This window comes from Caretta caretta, chromosome 21 (genome assembly GCF_965140235.1).
Source record: "Caretta caretta isolate rCarCar2 chromosome 21, rCarCar1.hap1, whole genome shotgun sequence".
In the NCBI taxonomy this organism is placed as follows: Eukaryota; Metazoa; Chordata; order Testudines; family Cheloniidae; genus Caretta; species Caretta caretta.
In genome coordinates this window covers 1,340,879-1,365,077 of record NC_134226.1, presented here as the reverse complement: position 1 = coordinate 1,365,077, position 24,199 = coordinate 1,340,879, and the positions used below count along the sequence as shown (strand labels likewise).

Sequence of the window (24,199 nt, the reverse complement as noted above, 5' to 3'; positions counted from 1 at the left end):
TACCTCGCTGCACCTGGGTTGTGCATTTGGACTGGCTCAGAGCACAGATGTAGCTAAGTTTCATTCCTTTGAGGTGTGCTGCGTGGAGCAGGTGGTGGTTTTCCTTCCCCCTCCAGCGTAGATTGGCAGGGCAGTGCCTGTCTCTTGCTGGGTGCTGGGCCCAGTAACCTATAGGCCCCACGCCCTTTGCTCCCGTCCTGGTAATGATCCTTTCTTGCTGCCTTTGCAAAACACTGTTTAGGTCTGAGTTCCTGAATCCCCTTGTTTGCTCCTTCCCAGGGGTCTACAGCCTGGGCAAAGAGTCGCTCTTGGCGGACTTGGCCTTAGAGTTTCACACCTGGATCGTGGTGAGTCCCAAGAGACTGGAGCAGATGAAAGTGCTGGGCCTGGTGGACGTGTTCACTGCCGAGGAGGGGGCTGGCTGGATCCATGGTGTGGACATCTCTGAAATCTGCTGGGAAGCTATGATCAGCTGGAACCAGCAGCGCCCCACCATTGCCATTCTCCCCACCAGCCGTCCGGTGAAGATCCCTCACCCCAGCGTTCACCTCGTGCCCTATTCAGACCACTCCTCCTTTTCAGAGCTGCTGGAGTTTGTACAGTGGCTGAAGCCCTGCTCCATAGTTCCAATTGTCAAGAGAAACATGTGCCTGCCATACCTGGAGAAATACCTGAGCTCTGACCACAAGGCATCACCTGAGCCCGGGATTCCAGAGTCTGGGCAGAAGTTCACGCAGCTGAGAGAGAGCAGGGAGCAGCAAAGAGCCACGGAGCCCCTGAGAACAGCTGCCCAGCAGCCTGTGCCTAGGAAGGACTCCTTTGCATCCCCAGAGAAAGGTACAAACTGGCTGGAGCATTTTGGGGATGTGACGATTGGCCAACAGAACTCCTCGGAGCAGCCTAGGGACCCCGACACCTGTTTGCAAGGCGGCTCTGTGTGTTGCAGGGGGGAGAGGGAGGGAATCAAAGTGGAGTTATGCCAGCTGCATGGTGCCCAGAGGCAGCTTTTTTCAGCACAGCCCAATACACAGACACCTGCCAGAAGGCACACCTCCCATGCCAGCCCATGCCAGTCTCCCCTGGGGGACTGGGCCCCCTTAACGCTGGCCTCCGTGCAGAAGAAGGCAGCTCTCCCCTCATATAAAAAGAGTTTAACCTGCCTTCAGACTGAGGAATTTCTTCCTCCAGGAGCAGCTGGTGACTGTGGCAGCCTGGCCAGTTGGCCCCCTGTGGCCAGCAGTCATGTTGCCCGTGGGCTTGCGGAGGAGTATTTGCTTGCTCCATTAAACACCCTAAAGCAATACTCTGCGGAGAGCTTTGACCAGCAGATTGAATACTATTTCAGGAGAGGGGAGGGGCCCTAACAGCCAGCGCATGTGCAGCTAGCAGCAAAGGTCCTGTTCTCACAAGTGTTGTGTCAGTGTGTGCCGTCTGCCAGGGCCTGCTCTGAGCCAGCCAACAGGAGATGGTGCAGCTCGGGGCTTTACACTGAAAGCTTGAGAGGACAATGGCAGAGTTTGCAGCAGCTCCTAGATTCTCTTTTTATTGGTTTCTTGAACGTTCTAAAATTGCAAGTTTGTTGTGTCATTACTGGCCACAGTATGAGGATGACTCCCAAGGACTATCTGTGATTCTGTCCGTGTCCTGGGGCGTTACCCTGGCACTCGTGCAAACGCAGATCCCAGGAGGACACTGTGTTCGCTGCACCTTATGGCAAAGGGAATTGGAATGGTTCCTGGGAGGTGAGCTGCAGGGGGCTGGGCGTGAGCTCCCAGGCCTGACTTTGCATTCGTGTTCCTATGAGATAAGAGAACCATTCTCCTGCTTGACAGCAAAACAAGAAGGAAGTTTGAGAGCCCTATCTTCTCCCCCCTGCTGTTTGCATTCCTAGCTGCTGACACAGATTGGTGTGTGCTAAGCTATCCTAGGGACTTGGGAGCTTGTTTAAAAGAGACAATAAAGTGAAGAGCTTTCAGGCCTTGCTGAGGCTGTATTTAGAGATACTAATATCACAGGCTTGTGGGAGGCACTCCCGGGGGATACAGCGTCCCACCCTGATTGGGCCAGCTTGTGGTGGGAGCTGTAAATGCTCTCTTGTGTTACAAACTGGGACAGGAGGAATTCTGTGAATTCCAAGGACTTGGGTCTCTGGTGCCCTTTGTTGTATTGTGTGGATTCTCTACGTTCATTTGTGAACTGTTGTTTCTTCTCTCTCTGACTGAAAAAAACCCTCCAGCCCTTGACCCTTGTGCCCATGTCAGAGAGTCTGCACCTGGTCAGACCAGAACGACAGCCCCTGGCAGTGTGCAAACTCCAGGCTCCTTCGCTGGGTTAAAAGTCACAAAGTCTGTGGCTCTTTCAGTGCTGCCAGTGTTAGCCATGCCGCCAGCCGAGATGAGAACGTGCTCGCTCTTTTGCTGGGTTAAGCTAGATTCTGAAGGAAGCGATTGCTGCCTTTTGGTTCTGCTGAGCTGGACATAACCAGCCTTGCTCTCCTTGGCGTGGGATTTAGGAACAGCTTAGCTCAGCTGACCTCAAGGTGACCCTCTGTGGGCATTTCCTTTACTTGTACCTGCTTGGGCAGGTGGCACCTTTGTAGTTTTCTTAGACAAGTGTTTGGCCTGCTGCTTTGTGCCTGTGCTGGCAGCAGGCGGGGTACAGGGGAGATGGCAGCCTTCAGGTGCTTAGTGAGCGACTCCTAGCCTGGAAGGGTTGAGGTCCCTGACAGGCTGTACCCTGGCGAAAGGGCTTTGCTGTCACCCCCACATTGATCCCCTGTACGAGTGAAGTGAGGGCTCTCAGCGGAATGGCTGTCTGCCCAGCAAATCCCCTGCCGGGGCACTGATAAGCAAAGGCCAATTTCTGACACACCCGCTGGATGTCAGGGAAAGGTGTGTCCTTCAGAGTCACTGTGAGCCCTCCCAGGGTCCCCTCTAATTTTGTTGTCTGGTTGCTCCTTGCTGTACAGAAGGAGGCTGCTGCACTGACCTTCCCTCCCTAGTGCCTGAGGAGCATCTGGTGAATCGCTGTGTCTGGGGTAAGCTCTGAAAATGTGTGGAGAAAAGTGTTATTTATACAAAACTCAAATAAACCAAGCTGAAAGAATCTGGCTGCTGTCATGGTGCTGGAATAATCAGCCTGTCCCATTCTGGCCTTCCGGTTGTTCTTGGGAAGGCACACAGCTGCAAGCAGCTGGAGTGTACTGCTGGATAATCTCCGGTTGTTCAGCTAACCATGCCCCATGATCCTTGTGCCAGCGGAGCGTCAGCATGGTGTTTCTAGGTGTGTGTGCTGCAAAGCCCTGGCTACGTGGTGCCGTGTTCTCTCAGACGGGGCTTGGCAGGAGCATTAAAAACCAAGTAAGGTTTCCAACTAGCACTGTGTCTGCTGGGGAACTTAGGTGTCCAAGGAGGGACCTCGCCAGGATGGGTCTGATTCCCTCCCTGCCAGCCGCCCGTAGAGCTGCCGCTCAGAGTCTGTGCTGGAGTCACTGGAACCTGCTCCTGGAGACCGAGACCCGCATCAGCCTGTGATGTCTGCGAGCTGGATTACAAGCACTGAACTCAGCCCAGACTGAGGCTGCCCAGCAATATCCTTGGGGCCTTAAGGGCTGCTCCTAACCTGCACTACATGAGGCAGATTGTAGCCCCATGCAGGGTATGGTCCCGCCAGGTGGTACTGACCGGCCCTTCCCATCACAGCTGGCTCCCCACCTCTCTGGGCTGCAGGCCATGCTAAGGTGGGAGGGGCTTGCTGTGACCAGCCCTGTGACAGAGCAGGGGAATGAACAGTGGCGTAACACTCCCACGTGCCATCCCGGAGGCGCCACTCACCGGAAGTCAGCCACATGTTTGTACAGGTTCTGCAGGCCTCCCTGCAGTGTGGTTTGGAGGCGCACCTGGCTAGCGCTGGATTACGTGTGTTGGACCCCAGGTGCGAGGCATGCAGTAGTGGCTGAATTCAGCTTTCATCTAAAACCAAAACTTGCTCTCATGGTTCTGAAGAAAATCTTGAGCCCAGGACCCATGGAGGCAGTGGGGTGACGTCTGCCCGAGCCTGCAGGGCAGCCTTCTTCAGAGGGAGGCTCAGCAGACACAACACTAGAGCCAGAACCAGGCAGATCAGGCCCTTCCTGCTCGGGCAGGACCCCCTGGGTGAGAGAGGTTCAGGCAAAGTGCTGAGTTTGGTGGGATCGGCTGCCCCTTGGTGGGGCTCACGCTCCCATTCTCCTGCGGTCTTGTGGCTCCACAGGTCAGTTTTGGATGATGGCTCCCATGCAGCATTCCCTTGGGGCACCAGAATGGGAGGTTGTGTTGACTGCCCGCCTTTCAGGACAGGCTTCGCTCAGCAGTGGAACAGGTGACAATGATGTGTTTCAGTTGTCCACCAGGCAGCTGTGTTCATCCTGCCCCTTGAGCCGAGCAGGGTGGGTCACACGGCAGAGCTACTGTCTCAAGCTAACCGAAGGCTCAAGGAGACCTTGCCGCACTAGCTACACCCAGGTACACGACAAGGTGACAAGATTTTCTGCACAACTATGAGGGCCAGAGAGAACGATGGCACAGCTACACTACAACCTGCTGCAGGCGCGAGTCCCGTCAGCATGAAGCTGCCGCAGAACATATGTTGCTTGTGTGTATGCGCGCTTGGCTCCTTGCATCGGTGCCGCGCGTGCTCACCGGGAGCGCTTGTGTCAGTACGCAGCGAGTGCACCCAGAGAACATCTGGCCACTATCCAGTGCCCTGTCTTTTGGTGGTTTGATAGTGCACGGCAGGGCTGAACTGAGACACGCAGGGGTGACTGGGAGCGAGCAACTTTTCCCCTCCCATACTGTTGCCTGTACCCTGGAAACACCAAGCTGAGGATGTCACTGTCCCCTGGCAGGGAGTGGCAGGGATGCCATGTGGAATATTGGGGAAGGAGGGGGGGTAGAGAGGACTTGCAATGGCGGAGTCCCATTTTCCAGGCTCCTGTTCTAACCACTAGACATGTCCCTGCTTTTCTGAGTAGCTGTGTAGTTCTCTTCTGCCATATGCTGTAAATGACCAATGTGGTTTGAGCAGTTGCAAGGATCCTGCCCTCAGGTTTACAGCCCTGGCTGTTAGTCCCTTGCAGTGATAGATAAGCAACCTACCCCTTGGTGAATGGCTCAGCCAAGTGCTGTCGCTGTGCTTACTCTTCAGAAAGTTAACCCACTTCTTTCCACCACCCAAACCCAGTGAACGTCCTACAGGCCGAGCGTCTGCTCCCAGCGGCTGAACTTAGTGAGAAGCTGTAGCGAAAACTCTGGGTTCTGCTACTGGAACATAAAAGGTATTTCCTGCCATTTAGTGGACATGACTTCAATTACATAGGAGCAGGGGAACCTAAAGCCTCTCACACAGGTCTAAAGGGTAGAAAAATTTTGCAGGAGAGTCTGAATAATGGTAGAAGTGAGGGAGATCTCCACCACAAAGATGCCTGTGTGTGAGGCACATTCAAGGGCTTCCCAGAGTGCCAGATGGGTGTTTCTGCTTCTGTTGGACCCCAAGGCGCTTTTTTCTGTGTGACAGCTGCCACTTTCTGGGGAGGGCCTGTCGTGCCTCCGTGGGTCACAACTGAGACTACCAAATTCAGGAGAAGCTGCTGGGGAAAAGGGCTAACACACCCCAAAACTGGTGGTTATTCTTCTATGAGATATACCAAACCAGCAACAAAATAAACTTATGTCTCACCACATTGGCTAACAAGAAGTCAGAAATGCAGCCTCTTTAGGTATTCCAGTCCTGGATTCAACACCCAGACACCAGATTTAAAGATGGGTGGTTATTTGAAACCAATTTCATCAAACAAAAGGGTTCTGATCCCAAAGGACCAGCCACATACCCAGGTCAATATATAACTCAGATCTTCCCCAATAATCATGCTATTGCCAATCCTTTAGTATTTCAAATCTAAAGGTTTATTTATAAAAGGAAAGAGAAAGGAAAGTGAGAGTTTAAAATTGGTTAAAGGAATCAATACATACAAAAGTTGCAAAGTTATTGGATCAGGCTTGTAGCAGTGATGGAATAAACTGCTGGCTTGTTAAGTCTCTGCTTGCTTCCAAATCATTGGAAAGTCCTCAGTACCTTGGTTAGAATGCTCCCGTTAGTATAAATCCATAGTCCCGAGGTTTGAGCAGGAAAGAGGCAAAATGGAGGTGCTTCCAGGGCCTTTTATAGCTTCTGCCAAGTGAAGAGAATCCCATTGTTCTCACTGTGGAAAATTACAGGGAACAAGATGGTATTTGGAGTCATGGGCAAGTCACACGTCCACGCATGCTTCACTTCACATGCCATGGCAGTGCTTTAACATGGCTTGTGTGGTCGCGGTAGAGCACTGGGAGAGCTCTCCCAGAGCTCTCAAAAACCCACCTCCACAAGGGGCGTAGCTCCTAGCGCTGGGGCATTGTCTACACTGCTGCTTTTCAGTGCTGAAACTTGCAGTGCTCGGGGGTGTTTTTTCACACCCCTGAGCAAGAAAGCTGCAGTGCTGTAAAGTGGCAGTGTAGACAAGCCTTTAGTCATAGCAGAAGTCATTACCCATACTCCAGGTAGAACATTCACAGGAAAATCCATTAAATGTAGGTAGGCATCTTCCATTGTGAGTTAAGTGTTCTTTGATGGGCCATTTGATTTGAATAGTTCCTTCGCAGTGTGCTGGCTAAACACCTGGTTGGTGTTTTCACAGGAGCAAACATTTAAAATACAGGTACAGAGTTAATATTCATAACTTCAGATACAAAAATGATAAATACATACAAATAGCATAATCGCATTCAGCCAATCATAGCTTTTCTATTGACACCTTACTTGACACACTTTGTATAACATTTCTTGCAATTATATAACAGCAGTAGCAACACTGATTTACATGATCATATTTTAATCAGATAACATCATAGGGCCCCTCCAGTGAGAGCATGGTCAGAGCCAGGCGCAAACATATTTTATGGGAAGAGTTGGAAAAAGCCACCCTGGCACCCCCACTGCCAGCTTCTAAGACCCTTTTGATCTCTTATCCCATGAAGTTTCCCAGCTGTGGAAAAAAAAGGCCTGCATGCTTTTCCCCTGTAACTTTTCTGTTCCTAACACTGTTTCAACTCCACCCAGAGGAGAGCAAGTCCAGGCAATGTGCCGCTATGTCATCTCAACCTGCTCTGACAGCGTGGTCCTGAAACCCCTGTGGCTGCCTGGAGCCCTGCCTACACTTATTGCTCATAGACATGCCACAGTGATAGCAACAGCCCTGGTGGGACATAATGAGTGTTAGCACAGCCATGAAGCGAGGGTCCTGCATCATGTGGGTTGTCCAGCCTGGCCCATGTCATGATGTTCGCTGTGTCTGAATGTTGGAGCTGAGATTTATGCTAGCTGCCGTGCTGGGGACTGGCTGTGCCCTCCCATGCAGTGAGCCAGCCCCAGGAACAAAATGTGAAATATAGCCTTTTCTATAAACATGCAGTGACCCAGAAAATCAGTCATTCAGGGATGAGCTGTGATCAGCTTGCTGGTCATGCCAAGGAATGAACTGGCCACATGTGCGTTAGGCTAGCAGGACTTTGGTTCTAAGAACAGATGTAAAATAGTACATCCTATAAGTTCTGCAGCAGCCATGGATCCTTTAAGATAAACTCATCCCTCACTGCCCTTCCCATCTGGGTCTTGAGCCACTTCCTGAAGATGTTTTAAATGTGGCTCAGAACTTCATCAGGCCAAAATGGGTTAGCCAGCCAGTGAGAACACGTCTAGAGGGTGTTAGAACCATGCTATGGAATGTGTGTGGTGTTGCCTACATTTGGCATGGTTGTGAGACCCCATACTCCTGTGTTCACATCCTACATTCTATTGTCATAATCTTTATATGAAGATTTGTATCTTTTGAAAACGTATAATTTGCTGGTCATTATTAATCTGATAAATTGTGTGTGGCAACACTGTTTGTGAAGTTATAAAATTCCACTGTATGGTGTTAACACATGTTCCAAACAGTGGTTGGCAAACAGGTCTGTCTCAAATAAAGGAATATGTGGTCTGCTTAACTTACACATAAGCTGTAAACAGACTCATCAAGCAGGAAGGGCAACAAAAGAATCTCCCAACAGGTGAGGAAAAAACAGAAGCCAACATCCTTCCCCATAGACTCCTTGTCTCCTGACGCACACACTCTCTCTCCTCTCCATCAGTTCGCTACACCAGAAGGGACAAAGGAAACAGCCACTGACCCAAAAGTTTGGTCAGTAAGAGCTGCTGAGAGCATTCGGTGAGAAAGCTTTGCTTTGAATTTAACACAGTTTGTTAAGTTAGGCACCAGCTGTGCTTTAGCTTGTTTTTATTGTAACCGTTTCTGACATTTAATGCCTCATTAATTGTACTCACTTAAAATCTCTCTTTGCAATTAATAAACTTGCTCTATTGTTTGATGTAATCCAGTGGGTTTAAATCAAAGTGTCTAGGAAACACCATTGGGGGGGTAACAAGATGTGTGCATATTTCTATTGATGAAATGATGGACTTTATATAAACTTGCATTGTCCAGGAAAGGGCTGGGCAGTACAGGATGTTCACTTCTCGGGGAAAAGCTAAGCCTGGGAGTGAGTTGGGGTCACCGTTCAGTATAACCCAGGCTGGTAAGAGCCAAGGTGTGCCTGGCTGGCTGCAGCACATAGACATGGTGGGGAGTGACTTGCAGGCTGGAGGCTCTTTGTGAGCACTCCAGACTGGAGGCTACAGCAGCAAGGCAGTGTAAAGGGCACCCCGGGTTAAATGCAGGTGTGATGCAGCTACTTATTAGTCTGGATTGTACCCTGGGTATGTCAGAGTGATGTTAAAAATGCCCGCACTCTGCCATAGTACACGAGCTGAATCAGTGAAGGAAAGCACATAGGATGCCGCTCTACTGGTGATACAACAGAGACACTGGTGTAGACAGAGCATTTTTACCACCACTTTTCACAGTAGAGGGCTGAAAACACTTCAGCTCCAGCTACACTACCCACTTGGCTCTCATAGGTGTATCATTGTTGAATGTTGCTGTAACGCAGATTCTGGTTTTTCTATTGTGGATACAAAATTTGTGTAACTGGAAGAATCCCACTCCCCACCTTTGCAAATAACACTGATTCAGGGAGTTTACATAATTTCCTGTACCACTTGTCATAGGTTCACGATCAAGTTGAGCTAACTTAAAGCAGAAATTCTCCCCTTTATGTCATTTCTTGCATCTGAGCCTCCACTTTCAAATCTGCACTGAGCAAATAATACTACGGGCAGTTAAAGGCATTTCTTAGTCACCTTCATAGTTATCACTAAAGAGGAGCATTTAGAGCCTCCTATAAAACACCAGCTGTCTAAGGTTTTCTGTTTGATAAAGTGTTGGGTGCATCTGTGACTGGCTCAGTCAGGCCTGGGGATTTCTCTGGGGAAGTTTCCACAGTGTTCAAAACCCGATTCTTATCTAGTTTCACTTTACAATAGACCAGGTGCCAACCACAGCACGTACAGTCCTGCAGTGACAAGTGACTAGTTTGGGACAAAGCTTGCTGCACAATGATCGTACTGGTCCTTAACTAGAAAGTCCAGGCCCCTGCGGACAGCTGACAAGCTGATGAGGAGAATATTTTCATGTCACGTACAGTCTCTGTTGGTGACAGGCATGGGGCATAAGGTGCCATTTGTGACCCAGTCTGTGGTTTCCAGTCATTATTGCCAGTGAATGGGGGGTGGAAAACATTCTGCAGGAGATAAAGTAGAGTCACTTCCTTTTCACATAGCCTCCTGGCTGCTCATGTGAGGCTGGGGCATTGTGTCCTTCACTATGGACACGGAGGAGGTTCAGAATTGCATGGGAGCGGAGCAGAAAGGTGGGTTTCCATGGGTCCATCTTTCAAAGAACACTGAACTCACCTCGTTAAGAGCCCAAGCCAGAGCCCATTGAAATCCATGGTGAGACTCCCATTGACTTCAGTAGGAGTTGGCTCGGGTCCTAGATATAGCATGCACCATAAAATCTTACTCTAGTACTGGTAGCACAAGTAAAGAAACGTGGACCATAGAAACAGCGCCCCCCCCCCCCCCCATTCTGCCTCGCAGGACACAGTCTGCCACAAAGACAGCCGGCGGCAGTACGTCACAGTGTGATTTTGTTAGTGACAAAGAATCAAGATGCCAGTTGGTATTTCCTGAATCTCAAACCCCCTTAATCAAAGACTAGCACCTCCTAGGCCCTGCCCAGGCTCTGACCTGAATGTTAGCAACTGCGCCAGCCTTCATTAAGGCAGAGTTAAGGTTGCCCTGTGCTGCTCTGTGGCCTTCCAGAATGTGGAGAGCCACTAGACTTAAACCTCTGTAAACTAGGAACTAGAGAGTCAAGGGACATGCAAAGCAACCTTAACCCCTGGCTCCGGCCAGAACCACTGGGAATGCTTCAGTGGGGGGACATAATAAGTAGCCTGAGGAATGCCTGAGGATCCCCTTGCCCAAGTGACAGCTTTGCACCACAAGCTTTACGCTCTACACCATGGCAGCATACCAGGTTTTAAAGCGGTTTGCAGACCTGTGGATTTTAGTGCACTTGGACAATGGTAAGGAGCTGATTTTGGGGCAGGCTGAATTCCTGGAGCCCCGGAACCAAACGCCTCGGAATTTGCACCACAAGGGCTCTTTGCCTTCCCATGAGTCCCTACACCCACCTGCTCCCAGGAGCCTCCCTCAGCACTTGAGAGAGGAGACACCCCCTGCAGTCCCCTAGAAACAGGAGCCCCTGCCTTCCCCGCAATGACCCATGCACTCCCAGGAGCCTCAGCCCCCCACCGCCCCTGCCTCCCACCCCCATCCCACTCCTTACCCCCCTGCTGCTGAGCCTTGGGCCCGGCCAGCCTGATGCCAAGATCCCAGTGTCAAGAGGAGCAAGAACCGCAGCTGCTGCAGTTTTGGCACCTTGAGGCCCAGTACTTAAAGTGGGCCCCGGGTGCCATGCTGCCCATGCTCCTGGCCCCGTGGCCTGTGTGCCAGAGTAGGGAGATTGCTGTACAACTCCCCTGTGCACACCCACAACTTCCAGTTGCAACGTGCCAGTGTTTAACAAGGGGTATAGTGCAACCAGCAAGGCAGCAGAAAAACTAGCCCAGCCAGGTCTAGGTGGCAACCCCAACACATGGTTAAAAGTGGCTGGTCGTGGGTGGGCACCCCCCAGCTCCGTGGCCTCTACAGTCTACCTGGTTCCTTGTTATGCTATCGCAGGTTTCAAGCCAAACTCCCTATATGGGTGGATTTTAGCGTACCTTGCTTATTAACGTCTACTTATTGGAGGGCCCGCTAGGTGAGGAATCCTTGACCACAACATGCACTGCCAGCTCATCCCCCAACCCTGGTGTGGCACAGCACTATCATGGTGGGGAGCAGCAACACCCCAGATAAGACTGCACCGAACTTTCCTTCTTCACGGGGGAAAAGGGCTGTAAAAAATTCCATCGTTTGGGTTATTGCCCCACTGCAAACCATCACTCGCCGAAAACAAATCACAAGACTTCTGCTTCCTAATGTGATGGGCACCATGGTGAAAACCAGCTCAGTTAAGGGGTTGTCTACACTCGAAAGTGGGGCCACTTTAACTAGGCCAGTGCAGTTAATGAGGCAACGCTCGGCTCCGTAAGCTCTGCCCCCTAGCCCAGTGTGGCTGCAGTGAACCAGTATGAACGTTTAGTCTGGTTTGGGAAGCAAAACAAGCTGTGTGGCTAGCCAACACCTTGGGCCTGATAGACTTGCATCCACACTAGGGCTCAACCCAGTGTAACTACAGGGGTAAAATAATTACAGCCCAACTGACAGTTAGCCCAAGATACCGTCTCTAGCGCAGCACAGGCCTAAGCATTTGCCAATAAGCTCCAGGTAACAGTGTGGGAAGGGACTGGGCAGAGCCTGGCGAGAAGACACAATACTTTGGCCTAGTGGCTTTGCCTTTGATACAGTGTGTTGGTACTGGAGCCAGCTGATGTAAGTGAAATGATTGGGTATGTCTACATAAGGGTGGGATTTAATCCGAAGAATTCGCAGCCAAAGAATAAAGCTGACATCGCAAACAGTCTCCTCGATGACTGGACCGTGATGTGTAAGCAGACCTTGTCACCTTGCTGGTGAGTTTCACGACATCGCACGAGCAGTGAGACTAGGGCCTGGCACCCATACTGCAATACCAGAATTCAAAGCAGATCACAAGCAAGCAGATTCACTCATGTTCTTGCATGTTGCTCATGCAAAGCAAACAGGATGCTAATGTGGAGCTTGGACTCAGGTTGCACTGATGTGCCCAAAATATTGCTCTATTCTTGGGGCAGATGAATTTGATTTCAAAACTGATGTTGGCCAAAAGAAGAGATGCATTCCCATTCCTCGCATGGCTACGGAGCTGGGAATGGCCATTGGGCTGTATGCTGCCAGTGGATGTGACTCCACTTCAGCTTGCAGTGGCATGGGGAAAAGATGGCTGAACACAGCAGCTGAGCACCCAGAGAAGTGATCAAAGAAGGAGTTTAGAGCTCTTCTCTCCACCCACACACACACACACACACCCTGCAGGTGTACAGAGGAAAGGGAGATCCACAGTATCTCTCTCACACCCACAGACAACCCAACACCATACAAAACCAGCTGGGGGAAGGCGGCCGAATCCTGCTGTCTGCCCCCTATCCCAGTGATTAGGGTCCTGATGTGGGAGACCATGGGTCACTTGCCCCATCTGCTTGATGAGCAGAAAGTATGTAACAGAGGGTCTGGCATCTCTCAAGTGAGTGCCTTAATTGCTGACCTAAAGGGTAGTCTGGTGTGGGCTGCTCCTATTGAAGCTGTTCCCCTTTAATTGTATGAAGCAATAGCAAAGCAAAAGAAGCCTGCTACGGAATGGTAGTTAGGATAGCGCTGCTGGGCAGTTGGCCACCCTGGTTCAAGTGCCACCTCTTCTTGCTGAGGAGAAGGGCTTTCAGCAGGGAGTGCCCAGCTTCTTGAAGCTGTTCTACTTTAATGAACTATGAATTGGGCCAGTAAAAGGCTCAGAATTGCTTGATAGGTTGCTGGTTTGGCTGCTGACCTCAAAAGTGCAAGAACCTACTCCAACACCTCTCTCAGCCTGTTAAGAATGGGTTTGAAGAGGGAGCTTCTCTTCTCTTGAAGCTGTTCCACTTTAATTAACACTTACTTAGGTCAAAGCAGTATTGCTCTGTAAGAAGCCTTCTTAGACCCCATGATTAGTGTACTCACATGTTAATTCCCCTCTTGCCTGCTGAGGAGAAGGGATTTGAGCTCTGAGCTCTTTTCCTCCTCATGCTGTTCCACTTTAATTGACTATTAATTGAGGCAAAGCAAGACGCAACCATACCACCCTGTGCTTAGCCTGGTGGTTTAGGTCGTAGCTTGGGGTGCTAAAGGAGCAGGTCCAGGTCCCCACTTACCCTGAAAAGGGAGTTGAGCAGACACTGCATTGCTTTTTCTCTTGAAGTCTGTAATAGTTTAATGAACTATAAAATGGTCCACATCAAAGTTGTTCTGTAAGCAATGCTATGTAGCCTGCTGGTCAGCGTGCCTGTCTGGGTTGGTGGGGGCGGCAGCACCATTCCCTGTCTGTGCTTGATGAGAAGAAAGGATTCAAGAAGCAGGCTGCTTTCCTCTTGATGCTGGTTCACTTTAATTAACTATTAATCAGGCCAAAGCAAATTGCTTTCATAACAGTCCCTGCATAGCCTGGTGGTTCAGTTACTAACCTGGGGTGCTGGAGATGCTGGTTCAGTTCCCCAGCTTGGATTGAGGAAAGAGGTAAGTAAAAGCTGCCTCTCCTCTTGACACTTGTCCCCTTTATTTAACTATTAATTGGGCCAAAACAAGCCTTATTCATAACACTTGCTGTTTAACCTGATGGTTCAGGTACTAGCCTGGAGATGCTGGTTCAATTCCCTGCTCTGGGTTGAGCAGAGATTGCCTCTCTTCTTGACGCTTGTCCACTTTAATAAACTATTAAATGGTCAAATCAAAGCTCCCCCCTATGAAGCCCTGAATAGACTGGTGGTTTGGGCCCCACCTAGGATGTTGGAGAACGTGGTTCAAATCCCACTCCTCCTTTCTGAGGAGAAGGGATTTCAGCTCTTGCCTCTTGAAGCTGGTCTACTTTAATTAACTAGGAATCAAGCCACTCCCTGAGCTAGGGTCACTCTATAGTCCACTGGTTCGGTGCTTGCCTTGGTAGTGGGAGATACTGCTTCAAATCCTTCCTCTAGCTGTTTCAAAAGGATTGGAGAAGGCTGTCCTGCCTCCCAGGAGGGAAGTGGGAGGTTCCTGTTTAGGTCCCCTTGCGTTTGCAGGAGGCCCTTGTCTTTCTGGAAACAGAAGGGGGTTTGAACGGAGATCGCTCACTTCATAGGTGGGGTGAGGGGTGGGTCTGGGAGGAGGGAGGGGTGGTGGCTGGGGGGCCGGGTGGGGCTGGGAGGGTCCCTGGAGGTGGGAGAGCCTTGGTCCAACCCCTTGCAGAGGAGGGGTTGGACCCGGGGTCTCCCACCACCCGGGTGGGTAGCCTAGCCGCAGGGGACAAAAGAGTGATTCGCTTTTTTAATGTAGCTCAAGGAATATTTAAATAAAACAGCCCCAGAGGCAACTGATATGTGTTGTAAACCCCTTACCCACAGCAAGGATTGAACCAGGCTCTCTAACATCCCAGGCAAAAGCCCCACCCACTACACCACAGAAGGCAGCTCTTTTGGGAGATGTCCTTTGGCCCAATTCATAGTTTAATTAAAGTGGAACAGCTTCAAGAGAAAAGGATATTTCTCACAACGCAGAGGGAGGAATTGAACCAGGATCTCCCACACCCCAGTAGAGTATTCAAACCCCTATACCATACAGGGCTTCTCAGGCTAAGCTTGGCCCAGTTAATAGTTAATTAAAACAATTTCAAGAGAAAAAGATCACTCAATTCCCTGCCCCAGACCAGGAGGAATTGACTCACACCCTCCAACAGCTCAGGTCAATACCCAAATCCCCCTATCATTGAGGGCTTCTTATACATGACTTCTGCTTCAGCTGTTACTAGTTAATTAAAGTGGAACGGCTTCCAGAGGCAAGACCAAGGCAACCCCCCATCAGAATAACTCATAGCCCTGTAGTTCGGACATCCTCTTGAGAGGTAGGCGATCACTGCTCAAATCCCTTCTCATCAAACAGAACGGGGACTGAACCAGACTGGCCCACAACCTAGCTGAGTACCCCAACCACTGCACTGTAGAATGATGCTCCTTGTCCCCCAATGGCCCATTCGGTTTTGGTAGTCTTCTTGATGAGCAGGAGGTGGTCCCTCCTGACAGGTTCACAGTTTCAGAGCAAACTTTTATTACAGTTATAAAGCAAAAACTTAAATATTACCTTACAGCATGTGATAAAGATATTTAAGGGAGATTAATGCATACAGACACTTACAAGCATTTCATAAAGTCTACACACATTGTTATAAGTCCAATACCCCACCTTACCTGTGCTAATCCACAGGTGAAACACACTGTCCAGCACACAATTTGTCAGTGCTTGGCTGAGGCCTAAAGCCTTGGCAAGTGCTGGCCCTTGGTTTGCCAGTGTCACATAGAGAATAAGCTACACTGGCAAAAGCATTCTTTTGTCAGTACAAGATGGGTGTACACTACGAGGAGAGAGAGCAGGAGATGGGGATAGTTATACTGTGATATTTAGACCAGCAAACTCTTTCTAGCATATTCAAGGCTTAAGGACCAGATTCATATGAAATCACACTGAAATCACAGTAAGAGTGAGAAGTTACCCCTGTTAACTTTAAGGCATGAGCATGATCCTGGCCAGGCTTTTAAGTGAATTTCTCCTCAAGAGATGCCCATCCGGAGACCCTGACAATCAGAACCCTTTTCTCTCTCCCTTCACTGTATTCTAGACAAAGACACAGAGAGTTCACACAGCAGCCCGGCACCCACAACTCACTGGAGAATTTCTCCCCAAATGACGCGTCTTTTGTCTTATGCAGACTCTGCAGTGAGGTGACGGTTGGAAGAACCAAAGGGCCCGGGGGTGTGGTGGGTCTGTACCGCCTGGGGGGGCAAAGGGCCCGGGGGGGGACAAAGGGCCCGGGGGGTCTGTACTGACTGGGGGGGACGACAAAGGGCTCAGGGGGGCTTCTGTACTGCCCAGGGGGGACAAAGGGCCTGGGGGGGGACAAAGGGCCCGGGGGGTCTGTACTGCCTGGGGAGGGGGAAGGCCTGGGGGGAGGGCAAAGGGCCTGGGGGGGGGGTCTGCACTGCCCGGTGCAGGGAAGGACCCGGGGGGATCTCTATTGCCTGGGGCGGGGAAGGACCCCGGGGGGGCAAAGGACCCGGGGGGGGGGTCTGTACTGCCCAGGGGGGACAAAGGCCCTGGGGGAGGGCAAAGGATCCGGGGGGATCTGTACTGCCTGGGGGGGGTCTGTACTGCCCGGGGGGGGGGGGAAGGACCCAGGGGGTCTGTACTGCCCGGGGGGGAAAGGACCCGGGGGGGGAAGGACCCGGGGGGGTCTGTACCGCCTGGGGTGGGGCAAAGGACTGGAGGGGGATCTGTACTGCCCGGGGGGAGGGAAAGGACCCGGGGGGATCTGTACTGCCTGGGTGGGGGAAGGACCCAGGGGGATTTGTGCAGCCTGGGGGTGGGGAAAGGGCCCGCGGGGGGTCTATACTGCCTGGGGGGGAAAGGACCCAGGGGGAGTCTGTACTGCCTGGGGGGGGGAAGGACCCGGGGAGGATCTGTGCAGCCCGGGGGGGGGGTCTGTACTGCCCAGAGGGGGGAAAGTACCCAGGGGGGATCTGTGCGGCCCAGGGAGGATCTGTGTGGCCCGGGGAGGGACAAAGGGCCTGGGGGGGTCTGTTCTGCCCAGAGGGGGGAAAGGACCCGGGGGGGATCTGTGCGGCCCGGGGGGGGATCTGTGCAGCCCGGGGGGGGTACAAAGGGCCCCGGGGGGGTCTGTACTGCCCAGAGGGGGGAAAGTACCCAGGGGGGATCTGTGCGGCCTGGGGGGGGAAGGACCCGGGGGGGTCTGTACTGCCCAGAGGGGGGAAAGGACCCGGGGGGGGATCTGTGCGGCCTGGGGAGGGAAAGGACCCGGGAGGGGGTCTGTACTGCCCGGGGGGGGAAGGACCCGGGGGGGTCTGTACTGCCCGGGGGGGGGAAGGGCCCGGGGGGGGTCTGTACTGCCGGGGAGGGGATCTGAACTGCCCGGGGGGGGAAGGACCCGGGGGGGTCTGTGCGGCCCGGGAGGGACAAAGGGCCCGGGGGGAGGAAAGGACCCGGGGGTTCTGTGCGGCCCGGGGGGGGGGATCTGTGCGGCCCGGGGGGGCAAAGGGCTGATCGCATGATCAGGGCAGGCCGGGCTGGGCGAAGGTCGGGGCTCTGGAAGGAGCCGGGGCGGTGGCTGCTGAGGCCCGGGAGGCCCCTGGAGACGGGCTGACCCGTGGCTGCGCCTCTCGCGGGCCCGGAGCGATCTGAGGTGCGGAAACACCAAGAACCCGCTGAGCTGAGGGAGCAGCGCAGCCCGGGGCCGGGCTCCGGCCGGGGTTACCTGGCCTTGCTCCGGGGCCCGCGGGAGCCGGAGAGCCGCGCAGGGGCCACGTTCCCATGGCAACACGGCCAGGCCGGGGGGCGGGGCTCCGGCCTCAGCCCCTTGCTGTCAGGCCCAGCGCGGCGGGAGGAAGGGACGGAAGCGCGCAAGGGTCCGTCCTAGCGCCCTCGGCCAAAGCCGCTTGCGTCTCGGAGCGGGGACGTTTCCGCCCGCCCACTTCCCAGTAGCCAATCGGACCGCGACGGCGCCTCGCTTCCGCCTCGGTAACCGTGGTGGCGATGGGCCGAGCCGTCACGTGACCCTGGTTCAATGCCTCGGCGCTCGGCAGTTGCGGGGCTGGGCCGAGTTCGGGGCTCGGCTGGCTCAGTCTGGCGCAGGCAGCCGAGGGCCCGGAGCGCAGCAGCAGCCGGAGCGGGCCGACGGGAAGCGGGGTCCGGCGCGCGGCGGGGCCGCGGAGCGGGGGGAGCCGGGCCAGGCCGGGCCGTGGGGCGGGGCGGGGCCTGGCGGCGGCGGAGCGGCCTGGAGGCTCCCCCCGGGCGGGGCGGGCCTGGACTGGCGGCCGCTCCGGGGCTATGATGCGCCCGCTCCGGGGCCCCGCATCCCCTCGTGTCCCCCCGGCAGCTCCAGCCCGCGGCTGAGACCTCCCACCAGCGGTGAGTGCGGCCGGGCCTGCCCGACGGGAGCCCTCCTCGCCCGGGCCGGGCCGCGGGGTGTCCCCGGCCCGGCCCGGCGCTGGCGGGGAGAGGGGGGTGTCCCCGGCCCGGCCCGGCCCGGCGCTGGCGGGGAGAGGGGGGTGTCCCCGGCCCGGCCCGGCCCGGCCCGGCGCTGGCGGGGAGAGGGGGGTGTCCCCGGCCCGGCCCGGCCCGGCCCGGCGCTGGCGGGGAGAGGGGGGTGTCCCCGGCCCGGCCCGGCCCGGCCCGGCGCTGGCGGGGAGAGGGGGGTGTCCCCGGCCCGGCCCGGCCCGGCCCGGCGCTGGCGGGGAGAGGGGGGTGTCCCCGGCCCGGCCCGGCCCGGCCCGGCGCTGGCGGGGAGAGGGGGGTGTCCCCGGCCCGGCCCGGCCCGGCCCGGCGCTGGCGGGGAGAGGGGGGTGTCCCCGGCCCGGCCCGGCCCGGCCCGGCGCTGGCGGGGAGAGGGGGGTGTCCCCGGCCCGGCCCGGCCCGGCCCGGCCCGGCGCTGGCGGGGAGAGGGGGGTGTCCCCGGCCCGGCCCGGCCCGGCCCGGCCCGGCGCTGGCGGGGAGAGGGGGCTGTCCCCGGCCCGGCCCGGCCCGGCCCGGCGCTGGCGGGGAGAGGGGGCTGTCCCCGGCCCGGCCCGGCCCGGCCCGGCGCTGGCGGGGAGAGGGGGCTGTCCCCGGCCCGGCCCGGCCCGGCCCGGCGCTGGCGGGGAGAGGGGGCTGTCCCCGGCCCGGCCCGGCCCGGCCCGGCGCTGGCGGGGAGAGGGGGGTGTCCCCGGCCCGGCCCGGCCCGGCCCGGCGCTGGCGGGGAGAGGGGGGTGTCCCCGGCCCGGCCCGGCCCGGCCCGGCGCTGGCGGGGAGAGGGGGGTGTCCCCGGCCCGGCCCGGCCCGGCCCGGCGCTGGCGGGGAGAGGGGGGTGTCCCCGGCCCGGCCCGGCCCGGCCCGGCGCTGGCGGGGAGAGGGGGGTGTCCCCGGCCCGGCCCGGCCCGGCCCGGCGCTGGCGGGGAGAGGGGGGTGTCCCCGGCCCGGCCCGGCCCGGCCCGGCGCTGGCGGGGAGAGGGGGGTGTCCCCGGCCCGGCCCGGCCCGGCCCGGCGCTGGCGGGGAGAGGGGGGTGTCCCCGGCCCGGCCCGGCGCTGGCGGGGAGAGGGGGGTGTCCCCGGCCCGGCCCGGCCCGAAGCGGAGTTCGCTTCCCTTCGTGTCCGTTCGCCGCACCACCCAGGGCCTGAGACCGCCCCAAGCGATCGCTCCTTTGGAGAGACGCAAATCTGACCCTATTCGAGGGGCCCCATTCAGGTATTCCCCTGAATCAGTTACAACCCCCCCCCCCCCCCGCCCCGGTAAGTCTGCCCCTGCGGAGTTGGCGATCTCTCCTTTGCCGTGTCAGGCCAAGAGCCGGCCGTGGCGTATCCGACCTATGCAGAAGGGTCGGTTTGCAGTTAATATTTTGCACCCGATGCTTCATTAACTTATAAATTCTTGGCTTTGGTTTGTTGAGAAATTGACCAGTGAGATTTTTTCTGGAGAAAAAGCACTTGGCTTCACCGTTTCCCAGACAGTAGGCCAAGAAGATACTTTTAGTGCTGTCAGAGGCACTTGGGGTAGGCAGCCAATCCGCTTGCTGGACTAAATATCTCAAAGCCTGTAATTTTGTCATTAAAGGCTGCCTCTGATTGGGAATAACTGGTCTTGGCTCATTCCATTTTAAGGTTAATAAGGTGGGAGAAGTATCTGTAACTCTAAATCAAAGAAGCTGTTTTGTAGGATACATTTGACATTTTAAAATGGGGCTGGGGAGTTCCTAATTTAGAATTTGCTGGGATTAGAAATGCTTCAGAATAGGAGAATAAGGAAACTATGATAGTATTGCTCTGTAAACCCACTTTTCTTAAAATGAAATTTTGCACCAAAGCTCACAGCGCTCTCTGAAATAGGCCACTATAAATGTCTGCTGGCACAGCTGTGGGGTTCAGGCTGGTGAAGGAGTGACCCCTGACTGGCATAGCAGTGCCAGCAGAAGCCCCTAGAGTAGATGTGGTTTTACTACTTTTGATGGGACTGGCTTATTTTGCTCTTGGAGATTCGTCCTATTCTATTGGTACAAAACTCAGCTTTGCTGCTCTAGCTTCGTCTGTGCTCTGAGTGCTTTGCTGGTATAGTAGGCGGGGGTAAAGCACTCCCAGTGAGGATGTGGCCATGATTTCAGATTGTGAAAGCCCCACTCCATTTAAACTGTACACTCTGAATATGTAAGCAACTGTTCTTTGCCAAGTGGCCCCTCACACAGTAATGCAGCAATCCGTATGCATAGTGCAGTTTCTTTGATGTGGGAGATTCTGGTTTGGTTCCCCCCTTTGCCTCGTCTGTCCTAGGGCTACACTGATGGGGGTGGAGGGAAGGCTGCTGAAGCTGTTTCACTTCAATTAAATATTTCTATGGGCCAGCTACAGGATTAGACTCCCTCTATAGCCTAGTAAGGCCATCCCTGTTCAAACCCTTTCTTAGCCGGCAGGTGCAGGACTTGAACCAGCATCTCCCACTTTCTAGGTGAATACCCTGATCACTGCACTGGAGAGGAGTTCTCACGCTTGATTCTTGCATTGGCCCAATTAGTATTTGATTAAAATGGAACAGCATCGAGTGCCCGACAGCAGCCCAGCATTTAGGTATTTCACTTGGAGAGGCAGGAGATTACTGTTCAAGTCCCTTCCTACCAGGGGAATTGAACCAGAAGTGCCTATGAGATGAGCATCCAAACCACTAGGCTAGAGAGGGTGCCTTGTTTTTGCCAAATTAATATTTAATGAAAGTGGTACAGAGTTCTAGACTAGCACCTAAGTGAAATTCAGGAAAGGAAACTGGTTTTTGAAAAGACTGTGCCCATCATTCAAAGAAAATGACAATTCAGAGTAAGTCTTCCAACTGCATCTTAGGGTCGCTGGTCTGGTCTGGGTCAGTAATGATTGGAAGGCATTACCATCTGGAATGAGTTGGTGATCCTGGTCCTGATCCTAGAAGACAGGGACTGGTCATAAGACACCTCTCATAGATATGTCATTCATAGAATCATAGAATATCAGGGTTGGAAGGGACCTCAGGAGGTCATCTAGTCCAACCCCCTGCTCAAAGCAGGACGAATCCCCAATTTTTGCCCCAGATCCCAAATGGCCCCCTCAAGGATTGAACTCACAACCCTGGGTTTAGCAGGCCAGTGCTCAAACCACTGAGTTATCCCCCGCCCCCCCCCCTCCACTTCATTCTATGTCAAGTAGGATTTTATTTTCTTTAAGTAGTAAGGTGGATTTACTCCTCTCTTGCTACTGGTAATTGTTCCATGGTAGCAGGCAAACCTAGCTAATAGTTTGCACGCCTACTTGATTGTTTCTGTTAAATAGATTGCACCAGCACCTGAAATGCAAGTATAGACAAAATACCTTCCCCAGAACGGTTACATTATTGTCTGTCTAGGTCATTATACTGACAGTGTTACCTTTCAGATTTCTGGGGAATCTTCTATAGAATATTGTATTGTGTCATCCCCAAGCGACTCAGATTCAGTTATGAATTGCAGACTTTGTATCTATTTCCCCCCATTCTAATGTAGACCAATACTGAGAATTTGTGGTTAGGTTCTGACAGTAGAGAGACTGGTGGATGATGTTCTGACTTGTCAGGCAATAAAATGAGTGGCTTATTAAGCAGCTCTGAAGACCCAAACTTAGTATTTTCCTTGGAATGCAAAGAAAGGAGATTTGGCTTGTGTCTCTGCACAAAGCCTAACAACAGAGGATTTGAGAAAGGAGTATTTTAGCTTTTTTCAGTTGTCAACCCTCCAGTAATGTAGAACAGAGGGAATCTGCATTTTGAGCGTAATGTGACATACAGGGTTTCCCATTTGCTAAGCACTGATTTTCCAGTTTGTAAACTGGATAGTCTCCCCATTTCCTGTCTATGGGTGAGTGGATGCACTCTTCTCAGGAATTGGTAAACAGCTGCTGTATTGTTGCCCTTCCTTATTTCCCCAGTCATCCTGCGCTGTGATTCTCTTTGGAGCTGATCCTGGAGAGTGCTGAGTGCCCCGTTTCCAACTGAAGTTAGTGGGGATTGATGGTGCGGTGCTCTTGAAGGAAGGCATCCTTTGACTAGCCCTAGGGCTCTTATGTATGTTTAATTAAATGCTCTTTAAACCTTCTGAGGCAAATAAACCAAGCTGATAGTTTGAGGGCCTTCATTTCTACTGGTGTTTTGTTACATTGTGGCACCTCAGGGTGTGGAGATACAGATAAGTCTGTATTACAAACATGTCAAGTTCCTGGCCAGCTTCATACACCAGACCTGCAAGAGTGCTCTCATTTGCAATCTTCTTTCCTTGTTGGTTTTAGATTTCCCCCCCATCCTATCTTAATGCTGTTCTGAAACCTGTGGGGAAAGTGTGGTTAAATACACAAGAGTAAGCTGAATTAGCTCTGCAGTTTCCCCTCCTCCCAGCCCGTAGTCCTCTCTTTCAATAGGATCCCCTTAACCTCGGGCAAGGCAAGAGAGAAGCTGGTGCTTTTCTGCATTGCCCACAGCAAGGTAGTGTCGGTGCTTGGCAGGTGAGGCTGGTAAATGTTCGCTCCTGTCCCCAGGAAGGCCTGGGTGGCAGCTGTGGGAGCAACTATTAGAAAAGAAACCTTGTTGCCTTCCATGCTGACATGGGTCATGTGGTGAAGGGTCTCTAGCTCAATAGGGTGCGTAGAAAAACTAATATGATCTTGGTTTGCTGTGCAAGCTGAGGATTTCCTTAATCCTTGGCCTGCTATTATGGGGCCATTGCTAATCAGATGTTTCTCTTCTCATTTCAGGTATGGCCTCACAGCTGCAGGTGTTCTCCCCTCCGTCAGTATCGTCGAGTGCCTTCTGCAGTGCCAAGAAACTGAAAGTGGAGCCCTCTGGCTGGGATGTTTCAGGACAGAGCAGTAGTGACAAGTATTATACCCGGAGCAAAACCCTCCCAGCTGCTCAAGGGCAAGCAAGCTCCTCTCGCCAGGTAGCGAATTTCAGCATCCCTGCTTACGATCAGAACCTCCTACTCCCTGCTCCTTCGGTTGAGCATATTGTGGTTACAGCTGCAGACAGTACAGGCAGCGGTGCAACAGCGTCCTTCCAGAACAGCCAGACCTTCACACACAGGAGTAACGTTTCTTTACTGGAACCATACCAGAAATGTGGATTGAAAAGGAAAAGTGAGGAGGTCGACAGCAACGGTAGCGTGCAGATAATTGAGGAACATCCACCTCTCATGCTGCAAAACAGACCTGCGGTGGGTGCTGCGGCCACTACCACCACTGTAACCACGAAAAGCAGCAGCGCCAGTGGTGAAGGGGATTACCAGCTGGTCCAGCATGAGATCCTGTGCTCCATGACAAACAGCTATGAGGTCTTGGAGTTCCTGGGCCGAGGGACGTTTGGGCAGGTGGCAAAGTGCTGGAAACGCAGCACAAAGGAGATTGTAGCTATCAAAATCCTAAAGAACCATCCCTCCTATGCTAGACAAGGCCAGATAGAAGTGAGCATCCTCTCTCGCCTGAGCAGCGAGAACGCTGACGAGTATAACTTTGTTCGCTCTTATGAGTGCTTTCAGCACAAGAACCACACATGTCTTGTGTTTGAGATGCTAGAACAGAACTTATACGACTTCTTAAAACAAAACAAGTTCAGCCCACTGCCCCTAAAATACATCCGGCCAATTCTGCAGCAGGTGGCCACTGCCTTGATGAAGCTAAAGAGCCTGGGTCTGATACATGCTGATTTGAAACCAGAAAACATCATGTTGGTGGATCCCATCCGCCAGCCCTACAGAGTGAAGGTCATAGACTTTGGCTCAGCCAGCCATGTATCTAAAGCAGTGTGCTCCACTTACTTGCAGTCGCGCTATTACAG

General features: G+C 53.6%; 3 protein-coding genes across 18 annotated transcripts in view; 2 read left to right on the top strand and 1 right to left on the bottom strand.

The window, feature by feature from the left end:
• The window catches only part of AP4B1 (adaptor related protein complex 4 subunit beta 1), a 15,398-nt gene extending 14,146 nt beyond the window's left edge, over positions 1-1,252 (bottom strand). The window contains exon 1 of one of the 2 annotated variants that reach the window (XM_048826349.2): positions 1,161-1,252. The gene's annotated coding sequence lies outside the window, so the exon portion shown is untranslated. Of the gene's footprint in view, positions 1-3; positions 282-1,160 lie in introns of those variants that run through there. The other variant, XM_075121985.1, reaches the window with a different exon arrangement.
• Positions 1-23,183, top strand: part of DCLRE1B (DNA cross-link repair 1B) — a 25,659-nt gene extending 2,476 nt beyond the window's left edge. For 4 of the 11 annotated variants that reach the window (XM_075121988.1, XM_075121987.1, XM_075121997.1 and 1 more), the window contains one exon: positions 280-3,105. In XM_075121988.1, the coding sequence (XP_074978089.1) occupies positions 280-1,364 (1,085 nt within the window). In that variant the 3' untranslated portion in view covers positions 1,365-3,105. Of the gene's footprint in view, positions 1-279; positions 3,106-3,400; positions 4,246-4,390; positions 8,450-15,958; positions 16,047-23,121 lie in introns of those variants that run through there. The other 7 variants (XM_075121993.1, XM_075121992.1, XM_075121991.1 and 4 more) reach the window with 7 other exon arrangements.
• HIPK1 (homeodomain interacting protein kinase 1) overlaps positions 15,998-24,199 on the top strand; it is a 40,446-nt gene continuing 32,244 nt past the window's right edge. For 2 of the 5 annotated variants that reach the window (XM_075121979.1, XM_075121978.1), the window contains exons 1-2: positions 17,968-18,261; positions 23,122-24,199. In XM_075121979.1, coding sequence (XP_074978080.1) covers positions 23,124-24,199 — 1,076 coding nt within the window. In that variant the 5' untranslated portion in view covers positions 17,968-18,261; positions 23,122-23,123. Of the gene's footprint in view, positions 16,062-17,967; positions 18,262-22,419; positions 22,439-23,121 lie in introns of those variants that run through there. The other 3 variants (XM_048826338.2, XM_075121977.1, XM_048826339.2) reach the window with 3 other exon arrangements.